A 22976-nucleotide genomic window follows, 5' to 3' on the forward strand; every position below is an offset into this window, starting at 1 on the left:
GAGAATGTTCCAAATATGCCTCACCCCTCCTTTCTTTCCCTCTCCCTCTCACTCTCCCTCCTCTATCTGTTCTCTCTCTCTTGTATGGTGTTTTAATGTCTCTTACTCACATTCGAGCTATGCATGCGCAAATGTATACATTAGCTTTTCTTATTCAAATGTCTAAATAAGGACATGATAGCTAGGAATGAGGTTCGTGATGAAACCATGAAGATAGTTTAGCCTCCTTCGCAAAAGTCTATTCCTAATATGTCCATGTTTTTCTGTTCATATGGCCATTTTATATAAACACATGTTCTTGGCCAAAGATCCTATATGTATGTCATCTATATCCTCATTGGTTAAAGGGTTGAAACTCCCCTCGACATATGCCTATATAATATCTTTGTATCTATGAATAAAGTTGAAGTATTGAGAATACCATTGAATGTGTGTTTTCTTGCTTCCCGGCCGTATACACTTTAAGGAACTGAGAACTTCAAGGCGGCAAAGAGATATCGAGGGACCAATTGTTAATTTCTAACAGTACTGTAAATGAAAATACAGTAATAATACTGTAACCATATTTTACAGTAACTTACTGGCATCTAGCAGCCAGTAAGTTACTGTAAAATTTACAGCAATCTCTTTACAGTGCATGAGAGGAAGTAAATCCCTGCAGCAGACACACACAGCAGATTTTAGAGAAGGAAAACTAATTTTGAGGTAAGAAAGTAACTTGGTATACTTAATTTATTTTTGTGAAGGCAGTCCCTGCTTTGAAGTTTAACTCATCAAAGTTAAATTATGTTTAGTGTGTGTCTGTGTAGATATTCATGCAAGTTGTTAGTGCTAATGTTTTGGCTGTTAGCTGTAAGGTCAGCTGGATTAGTTGTATCAGGAAGAATCGTTGTAACATCAAAACATTATATTACTCACTCCAAGCAAATTTCTTTGTTTGCTTGTTTTATTTATATGTTTTCTTTGAATTTCAGTATGCTTATGGAAGAGAAAGACAAAAACCGAGGGGTATCTCTCAATGTTTAAGTGTTCAAGCTCAATTTTATTATGGCCAATTACTATGACTGACGTTTACAAACATGCCTAAACACCCACACACACATGCACGTTATTCAGTTTTATTATCATGATGCTAATGTAACACACACACACATACACAGGTTTGTTTTTGTGAAAAGTGGGGACATCCACACAAATAGTGTTCAATTGTTGAAGTTGGGGCTCATTTGCTTATTTTATTCAGTTTTGACACACACACACACACACACACCAATTATGTTGAAAATTCAGTGTTGAACAAAAATGCTTTCATTTTTTATTTATTTTTAATTTTTTTAATTTTGCTTTCAAAATCCATTTTACGTCATAGTCCTTACTGCATAATGTTACATCTCACCCCGGTGGATATAATGTTACATCTCACCCCAGGGTATAACCCGGACTATTGGGTGAATTGTAACATTTCACTCCTTGTGTTTGAAACTAAACCATGCATTTTCTGTTAGTGTAGTTAACAGCTACACCATTTAATATCAGACACTTGGAACTAGTTTGAATTAGATTTTGAACGCACTGGCTTAAAAGAACTCCAAGATACAGACAGAAATGTCAAAAATGTTACAACCATCCCCGGTCTCCCCTAACCATATTTAAGGTTGTTACCGGCTTCTATCGCTAGGGGGTTCGAGCTGTAATGCGGAATAGCTGGTGTATAGCGCGGCTGAGAAGGCAGGACGCAGCAGTTCCATATTGAGCTGAGTCAGATCAGGCTACTGTGTGCATATGTGAAAGTCGCTGCGCACTGATGACATGTCTTCAAAGAATACTGAATCCAAGAAGCCAGAGATCTGTCAGGTTCTGATGTATGGGGAATTTATGGTGACTGGAAGCATGAAGGTCCGGTGTTCTTTGATATTGACTGAGACAGAGCTCACCGTTCAAAAGATCAGCCCAGCACTCGGTGGACGAGGAAAAGTCGTGTATTACCTGAGTGACTGCGTCGGGTGCCGGGCATACAGGTCTCATGACAGTACGGATGTGGGAGCGTATTTTTCTGCTTATTTCTACCCACTGAGGACTCGATGGATGAGGTCTGGGGTGGCTCGGCAGCGGGTGGAGCAGTGCTTTCGGGTGGCGCCCGATCAGAACCCGAGTGTGAACCTGCAGGAGGCGCAGAGATGGTCAAGAGCCATCAGGGACAGAGTTCTACACCAAAGACAACAAAAAACAGGTTTCTTTTTCTTTCTTTCTTTCTTTCTTACTTATGTTGGGTTTAATCAAGTGGTATATAAATTACTTTTTAACTACTGTGATGTACTTTCGATGTCTTCCGGTTATATTAGACCATCCTGTAACTTCCTATAATCTGCCAGATGTAATCAAATCTCATTAAATGAATGACATTATCTGTTGTTTTTCTAAACGTACAGTAGCCAATAATTCTCCTTAGGAAGAGCTTGTTATTCTTCCATTCAGTTTTACTTGATTTTAAGTTTGAACTATTAATATTCAGACAATGTTCGAACGTTTATTTTAATACAAAATTGCCACTGGTAAAAAATAAATAAAAGTTTATCTGCACTGCAGTATGTTTTTTGGTTGGAAAAGTTCAGTGGAAAAGGCACATTACAGGCCACATGCTTTCTAGAAATCAGTTTTTATTAACTATAAAATGCTGATCTTAGCTAAGCCTCGTCTGTTTAAAAATTCCTAATATAATAAAGTATGTGAGAAAGACTAAACTTTTCCCATATCATTGTGTTGATACTAATAAATTAAATATGCCTGTAACTTAAAAATGCAAAGTGAATATTTCTACTTTTATTAATATATTGCATCTGTAAACGCATATAATGTCCTGTGTCGAGTGTCAAAGCAGGTCAGGTCCTGGCAGACTCTTGTTAAACATCATTATTAATATATAATCTAAAATGCAATCATTGGGTTTGGTAGTGCCAAACAATGTGGTGTTATTTGTTGAAATTTTGGGAAGTAGTCAAATCAAATGTTGTGATCACAGTGCAGCAGGAAGTGTTCTTTCTCTCTCTTTCAAATTCAAAAAAGCTTTCTTAGCATGACTGTAGTACAATATTTCATAGCATTGACTATGAAATAAGTAAATACACAATATTTATTTCTCTCTGTTGCATTCACTCATCATTATGTCATCATTATTGACAAGCATTACAGTGTACAGTGTACTTTGTACAGTGTACTTTATATGTACAGTGAGCTTCATAGGGTCTTTGCCGTAAACTAAAATAAAATGTGCAGAAAAATAAATTTTGATTAACACATGCACAATGTGCATTTATTGTTGTCAAATTCTGTGCAACAATTTAAGAATAGGAACATTTTTAATATTATGTATATCAAAAGAGAATTCAAATAATTATGTGCAAGGCTACTTTTACACTTTACTTAAGCCATTTTATAATTTCAGCTTTCAGTTTCAGCATTCGCTGTGCATGTTTTTTCTCTTTTTGATTGTGTTATTAATGGATCACATTATACCCTTGATGACATTTAATCGGTGTCTAAAGGTGCAGGCCAATTAGCATTTGGCTTGAGCTCTTCAATCGCTAATGGTTAAAGTGCACTTTCTGTTGTATTGAGATGCCCCTAATCCAAATGTGTTTTTTTGTTCTTGACTTGCCTTGCTCTGACCACTTCCTGTTGTTTACACAAGGTGTTAAGACAGTTCAGTAGTCATATGTCAGAACAAAAATATTTAAATGCGTTCTTTTCAACCAATTTCCTGCTTAAGCAGGTCAAAGAGGTTCTTTATCTCTCTTATCTCACACACATATCAAGAGTAGAGCAATAAATTAATGTCCTCTTTTATAAAATAAAATAAAAATATATAAATGCATAAAAAGAAATCAGATTAAAAATGAGCAGATCCGAATGTAATCCTACAATTGACACTTTTCATTTATTTTCATATTTCACTTTAATCCTGAGTCTCGACATCCATAATAGCAGTGGCGACTGGTCAATAGGGGCCACCCTCTCTGAACCACACACACAACACGCACAGAAAATAATTATAATTATTATTATAATAAATCAGTATTTTATTATATGATATGATAGAAAATCATCTGTGCAAAATATATGCATTCCCCTTTGCCTGTCCACATAATCAAGTTGTACCGCATACTCATATCACCTCTAATAAGTCACTGCTAAAGTCCAGGCTAGTCTGTAGGGGTTGGATAAAGTAAACCAATAGCTGAATCCGAAACGACTCCCTATCACTTATATAGTGCACTATATTGGGTGTTGGCCATTTTGTAGTGGTGTCCAAATTTTGAGTGGTGTCCAACTTTTGTTTGTTCAACAACATATTTGTTCTATTGTAATCATAACAGTTGCCCAAGGGTGCTTGGCGATTGTCATGTTATCTGAGCGCAAAATGCTGCTTAGGAGATGTTTGTGCGACAGCTCCAGCTATCGGACGTGCAGTATACGTCAACGTCCAAATTCACTCACTTCTTTCCGTTCACTCCTTTCTGATATAGTGCACTTAACTGCCATACACTTTAAGCACAGGTGTTGGCCATTTTGTAGTGGTGTCCAAATTTTGAGTGAACAACTTTTGTTTGTTCAACAACATATTTGTTCTATTGTAATCATAACAGTTGCCCAAGGGTGCTTGGCGATTGTCATGTTATCTGAGCGCAAAATGCTGCTTAGGAGATGTTTGTGCGACAGCTCCAGCTATCGGACGTGCAGTATACGTCAACGTCCAAATTCACTCACTTCTTTCCGTTCACTCCTTTCTGATATAGTGCACTTAACTGCCATACACTTTAAGCACAGATACATGCACTCACTCTGATGAACTCTTCACCTTCAGATCGCTGAGTTTCCACACATTCAGAATGTTTTTATTTTTCATGTGTATCTTGCTGTGTTTAAAATTTTTGAATGGATCTGTATAGTATCCACATGTAGTCAGGACAAGGCTATGGAGTCAAAATAATGCCACATATATATGCAAAATAATAAAGTTTTGCAAAAGAAAATAAAGTTTTGCAAAAGAAAATAAAGTTTTGCAAACGAAAATAAAGTTTTGCAAACGAAAATAAAAGTATTGAGAAGAAAATAAAGTTTTGCAAACGAAAAGCTTCTTTTTTTATCGCAATACTTCATTTTCTTTTGCAATTCTTTATTTTTGTTTGCAAAAACACATTTATTTTTTCTCAATACTTTTATTTTCGTTTGCAAAACTTTATTTTCGTTTGCAAAACTTTATTTTCTTTTGCAAAACTTTATTATTTTGCATATCAGATATGGGGATGGTTGACTCCATACAAGGCGGCTAGATTAGTGGTCTCCATGTGGTCCAATTTGGTATCACACCTTGACTTGTACTTAATTATATAAAAAAGCTCTAAACAAATGCAACAAATTTTTTTCAAGTTTTTGCTGTTGCACTTTTATTAAGTAAAAGGTATTTTTAATTTATCTTGAAAAAAGCTAGCAGAAAATAATGTTAAGGTTTTGATAAGTTTTGGTAGAATCATTGTCAAACTTAATCCAGAACTTAGTAAAACACCTATCTTTATTTCAAATATGTTTCAAGCCTCTCAAATTCTAGTAATTAATATATTTTCCTTCTGGAAACTTTTTCCTAAAAAAAAACAAAAAAAAACTTATTTCTATAACTTTCACTGTTTAGCATTAATTCATACTGGGATGTTTGCTGAAATAGTTGAATGTGGCCCCAAGTCTCCATTAATATCAGACTCTGGTGTGTGTTTATCATGGTTCAGTTGTATTGATTGTGAAAAGGCTGATATGCTAAAGATCACTGATTGACATTTTTGTATGATGTAATTAGTGGTCGACCGATATATCGCCAAGGCCGATATATCAGCCGGTATTTGTAGAACCTCAGAAAGGGGGAAACTATCACACACAGCACCATCCAGTATCAGTTGTCATATTCTGGAAATGCTTCTTAAGCTTTTTTCTGTGGTGACAAAAAGTCTTTGTTTAAAACTAGTGTTGATGGTGAATTCTAGAGGAACAGTTTATGGGGTCCTGGTTGGTTTTATTTTTCTGTGCATGTAAGCATGGTCTATGCTAATCATATGGCAGCTTTTTAGTAGTTGTGTTTGTGTGAGTGGTACAAGAATGTGTCAACTGATCACACTACAGCATGGACATATATGTTTTCTCTTAGTACTGTGCTTTCATGCACATAGAATTGTTTATAAAAAAAATGTGAAATACTGTATGTGTGTGTGTGTGTACATGGATAGGTTAAATGCAGAGCACAAATTCTGAGTATGGGACACCATACTTGGCTATATGTCACATCACTCACTCACTCACTCACTCACTCACTATAACTCATAAAAATTACTTGTGAGATTTGCAATAGGCAATGCCCCAACAGTGATCCAATACACTTTCAAGCTTCTTTATGGGAACTTTAAGGGCACATATTTATTTTCTGCATTAGACTTGGTAGTTGCTCAGGATAAGGAAAATGTTTGTGCATGTATGGATATTAAGTGTAAATAATATACCCCCTTCTTTGAGAGGACCGGCTGTACCTGTTAAACTGGTTAAGGCCACCACCCTTCCACAGTGCAACTGGAAACTGGAGTAGACTGGGTTTAATAATTGTCCAAAATAAACTATTTAAAGAAATGTGATGTGTGTCTGTGTGGGTTATCAGTGTTCTTCTTCACATTACTTAGTATTTGTCAATTTAATTTGCTTCTGTCTAAAGAATGACGTTGTAATTGTGGGAAAAATCTTGATTGGCTGACATATTTTCTTGCATACTTTTGATAGGACATGTCTTTGTCTATGCAAGTAAATGTCATGTCTGCTATCCATTTTCCAGGAGCAATTAAAGTGGAGGTGAAGAGGCCTTTAATGTTCCTGATTTTGTTAAATCCTCACAGCGGTAAAGGGCATGCACATGCTCTTTTCAATGGGAATGTGCAAGGCATGCTACAGGATGCTGGGATACAACACACACTCATCATTACAGGTGAGGAGAACCCATTAGTACAAAGCAATGAACAGACCTACAGTGGGAATAGAAAATAATCACCCCTCTTTAAAATAATTACATTTTGTTTCTTTGCACCTTGAAATGAATGATAAATCCTTACATTTATATAGCGCTTTTCTGGGCACTCAAAGCGCTTTATATAGAAGGGGGGAATCTCCTCCTCAACCACCACCAGTGTGCAGCATCCACCTGGATGATGTGACGGAAGCCATATTGCGCCAGAGAACGCCCACCACATACCAGCTCATTGGTGGAGAGGAGACAGAGTGATGAAGCCAATCAGCAGATATGGGGATGGTTAGGAGGCCATGATGGTCAGAGGCCAATGGGCGAATTTGGCCAGGATGCCAGGCTCATACCCCTACTCTTTTTCGAAGGACATCCTGGGATTTTTAATGGCCACAGAGAGTCAGGACCTCGGTTTAACATCTCATCCAAAAGACGGTGCTTTTTGTCAGTATAGTGTCCCCATCACTACACTTAGTTTTCCCAGGAGGTCTCCCATCCAGGTACTGACCAGGCTCAACCCTGCTTAGCTTCAATGGGCAACCAGTCTTGGGCTGCAGGGTGATATGGCTGCTGGCTAAATGAAGAAAGACACAGTTTTTGTTTTATCCATCTGCATTTACTCGGTGCAACTTAACATCCAAATGAAAGATATAACACCAACATGTCAGAAAAAAAACATAAAAAAACTGAATCACTGAGTTAGAAAAAAGGATCACCCCCTTGTGTCAGTATTTTGTTGAACCACCTTTTGCTTTAATCTGTTGAGATATGTCTCTACTAACTTTGCACATATAGACTTTGCAATATTTGCCCACTCTTCTGTGCAGAACTGCTCAAGTTCAGTTAAATTTTATGTTGACCGCTTGGACTGCAGTCTTTAAGTAATTCCACAGATTTTCAATGGGGTTTAAGTCTGAGCTCTGACTAGGCCATGCAAGGACATTCACCTTTTTCTCCTTCAACCCCTGTGTGGTCAGTTTTGCTGTGTGCTTTGTCATGTTGGAAGGTAAACCTTCTTCCCATTGATTTGCTTTAATCTGTTGAGATATGTCTCTACTAACTTTGCACATATAGACTTTGCAATATTTGCCCACTCTTCTGTGCAGAACTGCTCAAGTTCAGTTAAATTTTATGTTGACCGCTTGGACTGCAGTCTTTAAGTAATTCCACAGATTTTCAATGGGGTTTAAGTCTGAGCTCTGACTAGGCCATGCAAGGACATTCACCTTTTTCTCCTTCAACCCCTGTGTGGTCAGTTTTGCTGTGTGCTTTGTCATGTTGGAAGGTAAAACTTATTCCCATTGACAACTTTCTGGCAGAGGGCAGGAGATTTTCCTCAAGAATTTGAACAATATTTTGCCCTATCCATTTTTCCTTCTATCCTGACAAGTGCTCCAGTCCCTGCTGCAGAGAAACACCCCCATAACAGGATATTACCACCTCCATGCTTTACTGTAGGAATGGTGTTATTTGGATGGTGAGCTGTATTAGATTTCCACCAGACATATCGGTTGGTGTTGGGGCCAAATAATACAATTTTAGTCTTAGAATCTTCAAGGTGCATTTTGGCAAAGCTCAGTTGTGACTGCATGCGGCCTTTCTTGAGGAGTGGCTTTTTTCTTGCACCCCTCCCATACAAGCCACATTTGTGGAGAATTTGTGATATTGTTCACATGCACACAATGACTGCTCTTTGTCATAAAATCCTGCAACTGCTTCAGGTGTGTGCCATTGAGAAGGTGATTAGCTACACCTTTTAGGAGGGGGTGATCCTTTTTCCAACTCCGTGATTCTGATTTTTAATTTTTAAAATTTTTTTTATGTTGGTGTTATATCTTTCATGTGGATATTATAAGTTGCTCTGAGTAAACACAGCTGAATAAAAGAAAAACTGTGTCCATCATTCAGGCTGCAAAACAACAAAATGTGATTATTTTAAAGGGGGTGATTCTTTTCTATACCCTCTGTACACTATGCATTTAGCAGTCCTTATGCTCCCCCGTATGCTGTTAACCCATTTGATGTTTTTCTGCTAAACTAATCATTCAGTTTTGTGAACTGAATCAACCAACATCTGACTCAAAATAATGATTAATTCATAAAATCGACATACTACTTTCATTAACTATATAATGATAATTTTATGTTGATTGATTGATTGATTTTTGCATGTATGTGTGTATGTATGTTATTCTGCAGCTTAAATGCAATCTTGGGTGTCTTCTCAGGTCTCTATTCTTGTCTATTTGGTTAGCACAGCAATGAAAATAGAGCCCTTACACTTAATGAAAACCAAGTCTGTCTAATACCTATCCTGCTACAAAGCTGAATATACATAATAGACCAAAACAATCTACCTTTAAAACATTTAGCACAGCCTGGCATCCTAATGCATATGTAGATCTAAAAAGTAGATCTATTTTGAAAAATTTTTCTCTTTGAGAATGAAAAGGGTTATGAATAAACAACCTTTTTTTCTCCAATTATGGCCAGGTAGTAACTTGAGCCTCCATTACTGACAACTAACCCTCTTCTTTATCCTTCTCTGTTTAGTTCTTCTTCAGCTTCTTTTTCTCTAAAGTTTTTCTTTCTCTCTCTTTTTGCATTTCCTGCATTGTCAAATAGGATGTGACTGAATTAATGAAGGGTATTTGATTCTTTTCCGGGCTACTTAGAGGCTTACTTAGAATCTGATGTCCTCCTGGGGCAAAAACCAGATGGAGCAGCTTCTAGTTTTCAAAACATAATAATAAAATAAATAGGACAATTTAAATGTAGTACAATATAAAGGTGTATGCTCCTGCAGACTAGTTATTGTTATAGGAAATGTGGTTAGAATTGATTAAGTGCACACTATAGGACATAAATAACCATTATGTGTCTGCTATGTGACATCAGCTGGGACAGTGAGTGTGCTAGCTTAAAGACTTGAGCTAAGATGGAAGTGAGACTGGATCTGATTTCCTTAGTAGCATAGTCTGTAAATATCGCCTCCTGCTGGTGGAATTCAGTTGAGCAAAGATTACAAGCTGCATACTTCAGGCACAGTGACCATGAAAAAAATAATACTGATTTCATGCAGAACAAGTATATCCTCATACAATTACTTAATGGGTCTATGTAGACTACAGTGTAAATGACATTTCTTCTGGCTCACCTTTACTGTCTCACACTTTTGAAAAAAGCCATCAAAAAGAATAATAATGTAGGTCAGAAAACAGCAGCATGACCTACATTGTTTCCTTTGTTTGTTTCTTTCCAGAACGCCAGAACCACGCACGTGAGCTGGTGCGGGATGCAGACTTGTCTCAGTGGGATGCTTTGGTCATCATGTCTGGTGATGGCCTACTATTTGAGGTATGCTAATTATGACTGCCTAAGCAGACGTTCTGTAGCATTTGTAGTAGGCTGTATGATTTTGTCAAAAATCATATGGCAGTTATTTTAACAATTGATTGTATTGAATTGATTGTAACATTTTAATTTATATTTCTGTCATTTAGATATTAAGGCTAAAAGAAGAAGAAACTTTGAACATTAAAACATCATCTTAGTCTAACAAGCAATGGCTTTTGTTTTCACATTAGTAATGTTTTCATCCTATACTTGATAATATGAATATACTGAATATTAGATTTTTATTAATAAAGATGTTAGTATATTTCTGTCAATTTCTTTCATGCGAATCTTTCCAGGACAATCATTAAACAATGCAAGTCATTGTTGATGCATCATCACTAATTGCACTAATTGAATTAGCATTACAAAGTTATGTTGGTACAACAGACTTTTGCACTTGATGAAACAATGTTGAATGTGGATATCTACCTTTGAGTAAAAACACCTTAATCAGTAGAATGAAAAAAAAAGGATTGTGCCATATTTGGGCATTGTCTGTTTACATTGAGTGCAAATTGCAAACCTTTGTGGAACAACTGATGCCAAACATTTTAGAATTATTGGAGCATCTTTTATTTTTGACATACAGCCTATTTCAAGTATAATCTGCATATAATATTCCTTTATTAACCTGGATACCATGTGATTGTCTAGTGAACTGCTCGCTGCTTTGCCTCTTGACATGCCCCCAATATTTTCTCAGGTGGTAAATGGGCTGATGGAGCGTGAGGATTGGGAAGAAGCTATTCAGACTCCTCTGGGAGTGCTTCCAGGAGGCTCTGGAAATGCACTGGCAGCTTCTATACACCACTATTCTGGGTAAGACTTTCCACAGCTCATATTTTGCTTGTCTAGAGCTATAGGGAAATTGTTTTATCCAAACTGCTTATTTACAGGCCTTTTGGATCAATGTCAATAAGTCATTGTGTAAATCATTACTCAGTTACAGTACACCGTGTCTACACCTGCGCCGCAACCGCTAAAGGCTGTCTACACTGGACACAACAAAGCGACCGTTGCAAATCATTTGACCTTTCTGTCAGTATGCCATAAATAGAATGTGTTGTGTCGCGCCGCATCCGGTGTAGACAGCATCACTGATTATAATAGGTTCTATTTAGGGGTGTAACGGTACACAAACATGGCAGTTTGGTACGTACCTCGGTTTTGATGTCACGGTTCGGTACAGCAGGGGGAAAAACTAAATATAAAATGTAAATATAACAAGCAACACTCAACTTAAAAAAAATTATGCAAACATGTAAATTGCACATAATGCCGTTTTTTAATTAACTTCTAATTTATAAAAAATTACATTTGTTGTTGAAATATATTCATTTACACAGTGCCTCTCATAACTCATTTCATAACAGATTTATTTAAACATTATCAGGGCTGGGCAACTTCGGTCCTGGGGCCTGTTCTTCGTACGTCGCTACTCAGTTAGCTGGATTTGATTGTTGACGATTTGGCATGATCTTGGATTGGTTGGTTCTTCGAAGCTCATCCTGGAGTTGCGGTCATAGCAACAGGTCCTTAAGCTTAAACCTGCTCGGGAGCAGGTTTATTTCATGTAAACAGGATTAGATTGCATCTTTGTAAGCAGAACTGATACTTAAAATCTGTCCCAGCCACTGCTACTTTATTAGAAGAGTACCCTACTGATCCAGGGACAGTAATTTACAATAATAATAATTTAAAAATTAATACAAAAAAATATTATAATGTTGTGTAGTCATCATCTATAACACTACAGACTAGGGCTGTGCGATTTGGGGGAACATATCAAATTGCGATTTTTTTGACAGATTTTGCGATTGCGATTTGATTTGCGATTTTAAATTTGCAAAGTCAAGCTTCAGCTCAATATTGTCAATAATGTGCAGCACAGTATGGGTATCATTACCCTGCTGAAAAAAAACAATAGAAACCATCACAGAAATTCTTATAGTTTCCATGCGGAGCCAGGCGCGAGTCGACACAGGTTGCGCGCGTGCGTCAAGCCTATCAATCAATCAACACACAGGCTGTGTGTGCGCTCTTCTGAATTGGGAATAGCCAACATGCATTATAAACTTATTTAAAATTAATCTGTTGGGGAGACAAAATGTCTAAGATAACGTTCACGTACTAACAAAAACATCTAAGAATGTATCTTTTATTCTCCTGTACTGAAAGCAGAACCGATAAGGGAGCTTTTGATATGCGCTGTGACGCAGCTCTTGCAAATTAAATTTTTTTGTTCGTTGTCTTGTCATTTCGAAGCTTAAGTTGCATACGGTTTTCTTTAGTTTTAGACACAGCCAGGTTTACTAGTTGAAAAATGTATCCGTGATGAAATAATTACATTATAATTGTATTGGAGTCTTACATGCTGTATAGTTAATCTGAGCCGTGCATTAATTTGAGTGGTGACCGCTATTATGGGAGTGGCTTGATGAAGCGCAGGAGATGCAGATAACATGATCTTGACACTTAAGAAACTTTAATTAACGCTGTCACGTAACAAGTATCGATACATCTGCCCTTTTCGTGGAACACGAGAACGCGCACTAATCTTAGACAACTTAATCCAGATATTTTAATAAAATCCGCAAATTCGTTTCGAGATCAGTTATCACAATTACTAGATCAAATCATCTCAGATGTATTAAAGATACGAAGAACAGAACCCAGGAGGGCTACTGTTCTGCAGAGTTTAGCTCTAACCCTAATCAAACACACCTGAACAAGCTAATCAATGTCTTCAAGATCACTAGAAGGCTACAGGCAGGTGTGTTGGATGGAGTTAGCTGGGTTGGTGACAGCTGGATTGTGACTGGAGCGCTGATGGTAGGAAGTAGCGTAGATTCCGGAAGTGATCCGGAAATGGAGGATGATGTGGGAGATGTGGATAGTGGAGGCGGCGAATGGAGAGTAGTAGATAATCGGAAAAGAAAGAAAAGTTGGGGACAAATCTCAGAAACGGATAGTGAAAAAGGAAATCACCAGGCAAGACGAAGGAAAGAGGAGTATAAGGTATTGATTAAGTTTACTGAGTCAGTAAATGCTATTAATCCTTTAAAACTAACAAAAACTCTAAAAGAAACAATAGAAAATCGATAAAAGTTGAATGTTCCATACCAGAAGAAAAGAATTGGGTCAGAGGTGTAATAACGGGGATTACGGGGATTCCTGCAGATGAGAAGATTAAAAGTAATATAACTGGAGCAGCAGTAAAGTTTGTCAGACGGCTCAAGTGCGTCAGGAATAATGAAAAGACAGACAGCCTATCAGTAATGTTAAACTTTGATGAAAATAGACTGCCTGAGAGAGTTTATTTGGGATTTGTAAGCTATACGGTTAGACCATACGTTCCCCCACCGCTAAGATGTTACAAGTGTCAAAAATTCGGTCATGTTGCGGCAGTATGCAGAGGCAAGCAGAGATGCGCGCGGTGTGGAGGTGATCATGAGTATGGCAAGTGTGGACAAGGTGTAAATCCTAAGTGCTGCAACTGTGGAGGAGATCACAGTGCAGGTTACGGAGGGTGTCATGTACGGAAAAATGCGGTGAAGGTTCAAAACGTTAGAACGGCGGAAGGAATAACATATGCTGAGGCTTTGAAGAAAGTAAATCAGATACCTAAAGTAACTGAAACTAAGAATGCAACATTACAATCGAAACATTTGAGGAAAGAGCAAAGTAAAGGTATAAACGGAGTAATGGATGACAAAGTTTCATTCGTAGCATTTATCGCTGAAGTAGTGAATTGCTCTGCTCAAACCGAAAGCAGGACTGAAAGAATTAGAATCATTATCAGAGCTGCTGAAAAGTACTTGGATTTTGAGAATGTTACTGTTGATATGATAAATGAAAGGCTCAAGATGCAAACAACAAACAGTCAAATAGCAAATAGTCAGTCAACATGTGGTGGTTCTTAATGGTATTAACTATCTTGCAATGGAATGCAAGAAGCTTAATTGCTAATGGACAAGAGTTTAAGAAATTTATAGCAAACCAAGAGAATGGTCCAGATGTAATATGTATACAGGAAACTTGGCTTAAACCACAACTTAATTTTATAATCCATGGGTATGTTGCAATTCGGAGAGATAGACATCAAGGAAATGGTGGTGGGGTAGCAACCTTTATTAAACAAGGAATTGGGTATAGAGCAGTTGAGGATGATGGGGAACTAGAAGTTGTGGTGGTGGAAATATGGGAAGGCTCACGGAGTATTAGAATAATTAACTTTTACAATCCATGTGATAGGTTAAACAAGGATGCTCTAGAAAGTATTGGAGGGGATGGGAAGCAAAAAGTGGTGTGGTGTGGTGATTTTAATGCTCACAGTTCGTTATGGGGAAGCACAAAAACAGACAATAATGGAGAGATCATTGAAGACATGCTAGATTGGGGAGGATTAGTGTGCATCAATGATGGCAGTTATACTAGAATCGACTTATCTAAGGGAAGACATTCAGTGTTAGACTTGACAATAGTTTCAGAAAGCTTAGCTGGAAAGTGCGAATGGAAAGTGTTAGAACATAGTACAATAGGTAGTGACCATTTTCCTATTTGCAGTAAAGTGGGAGTAGATGTAGCTCAAAATGTGGGGGAAAGAATGCCAAGGTGGAGGTTTAAATCAGCCGATTGGGATAAGTATAAGGAGTTATGTGAAAGCAAAATGAAGGAAATAAGTAATTTTATGATGGATGTTGATGTTTTTAATAATAAAATATGTCAGGTTCTTCAGAATACAGCTGTAGAAGTAATAGGTAAGAAGAAGGCAGGTAGCAGGAGGAAAGCTGTGCCATGGTGGAATGAGGAGTGTAATGAGGCAATTATAAGGAGAAATAAAGCTCTTAAGAGGGTAAGAAGATCTCTTAATTTTAATGATTTAGTTTATTATAAAAGGGCACAGGCTATAGTGAGAAAAGTAATTCGGACAGCTAAAAGAAATTATTGGAGGGAATTTTGTACGAGTATTGGTGAAGACATTGAAATTAATAAAGTATGGAGTATGATAAGAAAGATGGGAGGGATACAAAGAGATTGCAACATACCTGTTTTAATACATAATAATAGACAAATTTTTACTGAAAGCGGAAAAGCAGAGGTGTTTGCAGAAACATTTGTTAAAGTTCACAGTAACACAAATATATCAGAGGACTTAAGGAAAAATAGGGACCAGATATTAAGTAAATATCCTCATTTACTGGAGGATAAAGGACCATCTGGAAGTACGTTGGATTCAGAATTTACTTTGTATGAATTGAAAAAGGCGCTTGCAGGTGTTAAACAAACCTCTCCAGGTAGAGATGACATCTGTTATGAGATGGTAAAACATTTATCGGAAACGTCGTTAGTTTTAATCTTGAGCCTTTTTAATAAGGTTTGGGAGTCAGGAGAGTTACCAGCTGACTGGAAACATGGGGTTATAGTGCCAATTGCAAAACCAGGCAAGGACCATACGCAGCCAACTAACTACAGACCCATAGCTTTAACATCTAATTTGTGTAAACTGATGGAGCGTATGGTTATGAGTAGACTTGTATATGTCATTGAGAAGGAAAATCTCTTATCACCATTCCAAAGTGGATTTAGGAAAGGACGTAATACAATGGACTCTATACTATGTTTGGAATCTGAAATAAGAAAGGCTCAGGTAAACAAGGAAGCTTTAGTTGGGGTATTTTTTGATGTCGAAAAGGCATATGATATGATGTGGAAAGAGGGACTTTTAATTAAATTAGATAGAATGGAAATTAAAGGAAGAATATATAACTGGATCAGGAATTTCTTGTTCAATAGAACTATACAAGTAAGAGTGGGTACTGCATTTTCTCAGATGCATACTATAGAGAATGGAACGCCTCAGGGTAGCGTTAGCAGTCCAATTCTGTTTAACTTAATGATTAATGACATTTTTATAATGGTTGATAGTGGGATAGGAAGATCTTTGTATGCAGATGATGGTGCGTTGTGGAAAAGAGGGCGTAATGTTGCGTACGTGCAAAGGTGTATGCAGACTGCTGTTAATAATGTAGAGAATTGGGCTAATGAATGGGGTTTCCGGTTTTCTGTAGCAAAAACTCAGGCGATATGTTTTTCTAAAAGAAGAATCAATCCTATAGTTAATATTAAAATGTATGGTCAAGAGTTGGCGCAAACATCAGTTGTTCGATTTCTAGGAATATGGATGGATTCGAAGTTGAATTTGAAAATCCATATTCAGAAATTGATGGACAAATGCAAAAAAGCGTTAAATGTAATGAGATGTCTAGCAGGAGTTGATTGGGGAGCTTGCAGACAGTCCCTTAAAAGAATATATTGTGCTCTGATAAGATCGGCTCTTGATTATGGCAGTATGGTATATAGCTCTGCATCTAAAACACAACTTTTAAAATTAGAGGCAATACAATCACAAGCATTGCGAATTTGTTGCGGAGCTTTTAGATCGTCCCCATTATCAGCAGTTCAGGTAGAGATGGGCGAGATGCCTCAAGAAATTCGTAGGCTCAAGTTAAGGATGAGGTACTGGATAAGTATAAAAGGACATTCGGACGTTCATCCAGTCAAAATGGTGTTGAAGGACTGTTGGGAATATGAATACAAAAAGTTATCAAGCTTTGGATGGAAGGCCAATGAGGAAGCACAGAAAATGGGTTTAAGTAATATACATATTGCTCCTACTGTGGCTAGGTCAGCAATTCCTCCTTGGCTTTTCCCAATGCCTTTGATAGATATCCAGTTGCATAAAGAAAAACATAACAATGAAACAAGTGTATTAGAAAGTTCAGCTGTACAGAAATATATAGATCTTACATATTATAGTGTTGTTCAAATATACACTGATGGTTCAAAGGATCCAGACTCTGGGAAAACAGCTGTAGCAGTATATATTCCCATATTCAAAATTAAAATGTCAAAAAGAACTTCAGATCATATTTCTGTATTTACTGCAGAACTAATAGCAATCTTACTAGCACTTCAGTGGATAGAAGAAATACAACCAACAAAGGCAGTGATATGCACAGATTCTCTTTCAGCACTAAACAGTTTGTCAAGTGGAAATTCATTAGCAAGACAAGACATGATAAATGAAGTAATGCAGAGTCTTTTTAGAATAAGACAGTATGGACTTCTGGTAAATTTTGTGTGGGTACCATCACATATAGGTGTGAAAGGAAATGAGGAGGATGATCATTTGGCTAAACAGGCATTAAATCATTCACAAATAAACATTGAAGTGGCATTAAGTAAAACAGAAATAAAAGCGATAATAGCGAAAGAAATACAGGAAATATGGCAGAATGAATGGAAAGAAGGAGCAAAAGGTAGACATTTACACTGCATACAAGAAAAAGTTGGTTCAGAGAGAAGAAGATTTGGAAACAGGAAAGAGGACGTTATAATAGCAAGAATGCGTATTGGTCATTGTTTATTAAATCAGTGCTTACATAGAATAGGAAAACATGAAAATGGAAATTGTGACAAATGTGGGTTAACAGAAACTGTAGAACATGTACTTCTAAAATGTGAGGCTTATGAAAGAGAACGTTTCCAACTAAGTCAAGCTCTAAGGTATCTGGAAATAAATGATTTGTCACTCCAGGTTTTGTTAGGTGATGGATCTAAGCAATCGGGAATATATCGCAAATTAGTTATTTATTTAAAGGAAACAGGATTGATTAATAGGATTTAGGATACCGGTTATTGTGTGAAAGAATTTTTTTTATTTTTTTTATAAGGTAGCTCTTGTTTCTAAAGTTCCTATTCATTGTGCGCTTCACACTCCTTTCCAGTAGGTGGCGGAAATGCACCTTTTAAGTTGGTTTGCCAACCGCCATTAAATCCTAAAAGAAGAAGAAGAAGAAGGCAGGTGTGTTTGGAGCTAAACTCTGCAGGACAGTAGTTCTCCAGGACCGAAGTTGCCCTGCCCTGCATTAAATAATTAAGACATCACTAGCAGGTAAAGTAAAATATAATGAGTATATAGACTAATATTTTGTGAAATGCTCTTCTCGACTTTATTCATAGCGCACTAACTAACGATCTTTGGGCACTGATAGTAAATGAAATGCTACGTGACATTTTGTTTACAAGCAGTTTTATTGCCATCTTTCTGCGGTTGAAACGCTGATTGAGCAATTACATGAGGCATGAGATTGTCATTTATGTTTATTTCGCGTTAAAACTAGTAGTAAAGAGGAAGAGAATCGTCCTGCCTTTTGAACTGAGGCGTTTATATGATCTGTCACGCCACATCAAAGAGCGTCAAAATTGTTTGAATTTCCTGAAAAAAAGGACATAATTTCAAAGAAGAGACTTTTGTTTCTTACCAAAAGTTCCCAATGAAGTTCCGCTCGTCTCGTACAGTGGTTAAAGGGGTCATATGATGCTGCTAAAAAGAACATTATTTTGTGTATTTGGTGTAATGAAATGTGTTTATGCGGTTTAAAGTTCAAAAAACAAATTATTTTCCACATACTGTACATTATTGTTTCTCCTCTATGCCCCGCCTTTTTGAAACGCGTCGATTTTTACAAAACATTTATTTAGTTTAGTCCAAAGTAAAAATTATACTTGGATGTTATGGTAAAAAGTACGTTTTTCCAAAGTAAACATTTTAAGTTGTACCAAAGTAAAAAATAATGATTTGGTCTCCATAAAAAGCAATATTTTAACTTTGTTTCAATGTAATTTTTTTATCTTGGGCAGAAGAACTATTTTGATTGATATTAAATTAAAATTTAAAGTTTCAACCAAATCAAAAATATAGTTTGAGAAAAACTAATAAGTTTAGCTGTAACAAATTACAGTAATTTTTTTAGTTTGGTCCAAAGTATCATTTTTTTCAGTGCACCCATACCGAAAATTTCTGGTACAAATACGTGTACCATTAAAGGGTTATTTCACCCAAAAATGAAAATTCTGTCATTAATTACTCACCCTCATGTCATTCCACACCCCTGAGACCTTCGTTCATCTTCAGAACACAAATTAAGATATTTTTGATCAAATCTGATGGCTCAGAGTGGCCTCCATTGACAGCAATGCCACCCAAACTCTCAAGGTCCATAAAGGTACTAAAGACGTCGTTAAAACAGTCGACGTGACTACAGTGGTTCTACAATAATTTTATGAAGCGACGAGAATACTTTTTGTGCGCAAAAACAAAACAAAAATAATGACTTTATTCAACAACCTCTTCTCTTCTGTGTCATTCTCATACGTTGTTTACGTAAAGACGTCGTTAAAACAGTCGACGTGACTACAGTGGTTCTACAATAATTTTATAAAGTGACGAGAATACTTTTTGTGTGCAAAAACAGAACAAAAATAATAACTTTATTCAGCAAGCTCATTATAGTCTTCCAGTGACAGGCACAAGCATTTATCTCTGTAATTTAATCAGTTTAAATAAAAAGATCTATCATTGACAGCGTAATGGATTATGAACTTTTGCACATGGAAAAAGCACTGCATTAAGACCGAGCGGCAACCTCGCGCTCTCTCTCGTGAAGCCAACAAGGAAGTGATTTAAACTGTAATTCGTCAACTGGCCGCTAGAGGCTGGCTGCAAAAGGGAGTCAATCCCCACGGACACTACGTCCATGTTTTTATACAGTCTATGATTAAGACACGTGTCTGAGTGTACACAACGGTGCATGTAAATTAGCATTGGGTTGAATACCAACATAAAACAGTCCTGTATCATTCAGTGAGTTTGATTAACAGGTAATTGGGCTTGAACCTTTCATCTTTCAGCCACTAGTTGAAGTTTACACTGTAAGTTACAGTTTTCCAACACTTTCGCAGTTTAGAAAAGTTTCTTTAAAGCAGCACTATGCAACTTTTTCTGTGTTCAAAATTTGCAAAATGTATATAATGAGCGAGTACATCATGAATTCATCTTCCAAACTGCGTTTTTGTCTTATTCCGAATCACTACGGTACACTTATAAGTATTTATATTTGGACTATTGTAGCCTGGTCGGGTCGTCACCGCTGCGGAGTAACACATACCTGCGTGAATCGCCATAGACATAAACTTAGAGAAGTAGCTCCGGTTGGAATGTTCTTCCGCGGGATGTGTGCAGTTCTGTTTATTAACCGCTAGAGTGCCAAAAGTTACATGGTGCTGCTTTAATTATGTTGGCTTGACATGTCTGTCTCTGTCTAAATATATTATCAGCTCAAAGGGTATACAGCTTTTTGTGTTTTGTACAATGATAACTTTTGAGATAACTATTAAGACAACTTTAGCAACTTTTTTTTAACCTTCACACTTTCCAACTTCAAGTTTTTCAAAGTTAGACTTTGCACATCTAGTTGCCTTGTGATAAATCTTATGCTTCAAGGAATTTTGTTGCAGTTGTGCAGTATCCCATGGCTTTTACCCAAGATCTCACTTAGGTCATATTAAATTGTGAAGGACCATAACAATTGTACAGTGTATCTAACTTCATATGAATCGTTTCGGTGTTGTTTGGCTTTGTTGAAGGTGAACTGAATTTCCAACCTGAAATTTGTAATATTCAGCAGCTAAAAAAAAAAAAACTAAAGTTTCAACAAATATAGCATATATAATTGGGAAAAACAGTCTGCTAGATTGTCAGTGCATTTACTGTACAGGCATGATAGAGAAGCTTTTGTCATATAGGGTTATGGTGACTAATGTTCCTTATGGCTGTTTTCCAGTTTACAAGCTGTGTCCAGTGAGGAGCTGTTGATCAGTTGTGGCTTCATCTTATGTAAAGGCCTGGTGTCACAACTGGACCTCACATCTGTCTGCTTGGCTTCCAGTCAACGCTTGTTCTCCTTCCTGTCTCTGGCCTGGGGCTTTGTGGCTGATGTAGACATTGAAAGTGAGAAGTATCGCCATGTGGGAGCTGCCCGATTTACAGTGGGAACCATGGTTCGTCTGGGTTCGCTAAGAGTGTATAGGGGGAAACTAGCTTACTTACCCATAGAGAACCCCATGTCTCAACCTAGTCTGGTGGATTCAACTGCAACATTTAGACACAGATTGCCCCAGTCTAACTCTGATTCCTGCTGTCCTTTAAATGACTTACTTGGTCACACTCTCCAAAATTCCAGCAACTCCAACAATACTCCCAAGTCAAAGCAATCCAACCCATCACCTTTGTCTGTATTTGGTCCTACGGACTTCCTACTCAACCCCCTCAACCAGCCGGTACCAGGACACTGGACAGTGGTTCAAGATGAGGATTTTGTTCTAGTTGTGGCCATGTACCAGTCCCACCTTGCAAAAGACATGTTGGCTGCACCTGCTTCCAGACTCGATGATGGCATAATCCACCTGATTTATGTGAAGGCAGGTATCTCTCGCAGATCTCTCCTGCGCCTATTCCTAGCAATGGAAAACGGAGGTCATCTTAACACAAACTGCCCTCATGTGGTTTATGTTAAAGTGAAGGCTCTACGTCTTGAACCATACTCCCCCAAAGGGATCATTACTGTGGATGGAGAGCTGGTAGATTATGGACCGGTACAGGCACAAATTCATGGCAGCCTGGCAAGACTCATAGCTGGGTGACAAGACCGATATGGTGCTGGCATTTATTTTTTATTTTTTTCACATGTAATGAATGTAGAAGGGGACTAGGGCTATCAAGCCATGAAATAAATAAAAGTAACAAATCAGCCCCGTGCATTGTTTCACAAGTATTTTGAAGCTATATAATAGGTTTTTTAATGTGACAAACAAAAATTGTAATTGAAATTCAAGTTATTTACAGAAAATATTCCCCTGTGCCATAGTTCTGAAATCAACTAAGGTTCCACTGACATTAAAACATGGTCACAAAACTATTGGCATTTTTTGATGTCTACATGACACTGTCAATAATATTCTGCCCTTCCACCAACACTAAGAAATCGACTAAATTAAATTTTTTAGGGTGACCATACGTGCCATTTTCCCAGGACGCGTCCTGGTCCGGATTTCTATATTGCCTAAAATATCTAGGGTTTGGCTTTGTTTGCAGACCGATCGGTTTATGACATCGGTTCCTTGTGTTTTCGAAACGCTGTCGAGGTACTTTGAATCAAAGCAATATCGAAATCCTGGCCAGGACGCGTCCTGGGAAAATGGCACGTATGGTCACCCTACATTTTTGTCTGTGCCTTACACAGCGCTACCGTACCATAAACGGTGTACTTGGAATATAATAGTGCATTAGTCAAATGAACTACTTTTATGATGCTTTAGTGGTGCATTTTCTGTTATCAAACATCTCTTATCCTTAGTCTAAATGTCAAATGAACACAATGAGTGTTAAAATATATTGAACATCACTAAGAAAAATACAAGACTGCTTTAACTAACAATCTGTGGGGATAAAGAGGCTCAGCTGTTAGTACCTCATACATATGTATAGGGATGGTTACTTGCATTATAAAGCTTTACAAGTGACTTGGGGCCTCATTTATAAAATACTGCGTAGAAAGAATCCTAAACTTGATTTTACGATCATTTCTCAAAGTGCGTACGTGTGATTCATAGAACGAACGTACGC

The 22976-nt window shown here is 37.3% G+C and overlaps 1 protein-coding gene across 1 annotated transcript; it reads left to right on the top strand.

The window, feature by feature from the left end:
* Positions 1–1755: 1755 nt before the first annotated feature.
* On the top strand, positions 1756–22102 carry LOC107715483 (sphingosine kinase 1-like). The gene is made up of 5 exons (XM_016521636.1): positions 1756–2230; positions 6866–7015; positions 10311–10405; positions 11151–11266; positions 21136–22102. Exons 1-5 carry the CDS (start codon positions 1810–1812, stop codon positions 21992–21994), a joined length of 1641 nt encoding a protein of 546 aa, XP_016377122.1. The 5' UTR covers positions 1756–1809; the 3' UTR covers positions 21995–22102.
* The last annotated feature ends 874 nt before the right edge of the window (positions 22103–22976 follow it).

Source organism: Sinocyclocheilus rhinocerous, unplaced genomic scaffold (genome assembly GCF_001515625.1).
Source record: "Sinocyclocheilus rhinocerous isolate Xijiao unplaced genomic scaffold, SAMN03320098_v1.1 scaffold3526, whole genome shotgun sequence".
NCBI classification, from domain to species: Eukaryota; Metazoa; Chordata; class Actinopteri; order Cypriniformes; family Cyprinidae; genus Sinocyclocheilus; species Sinocyclocheilus rhinocerous.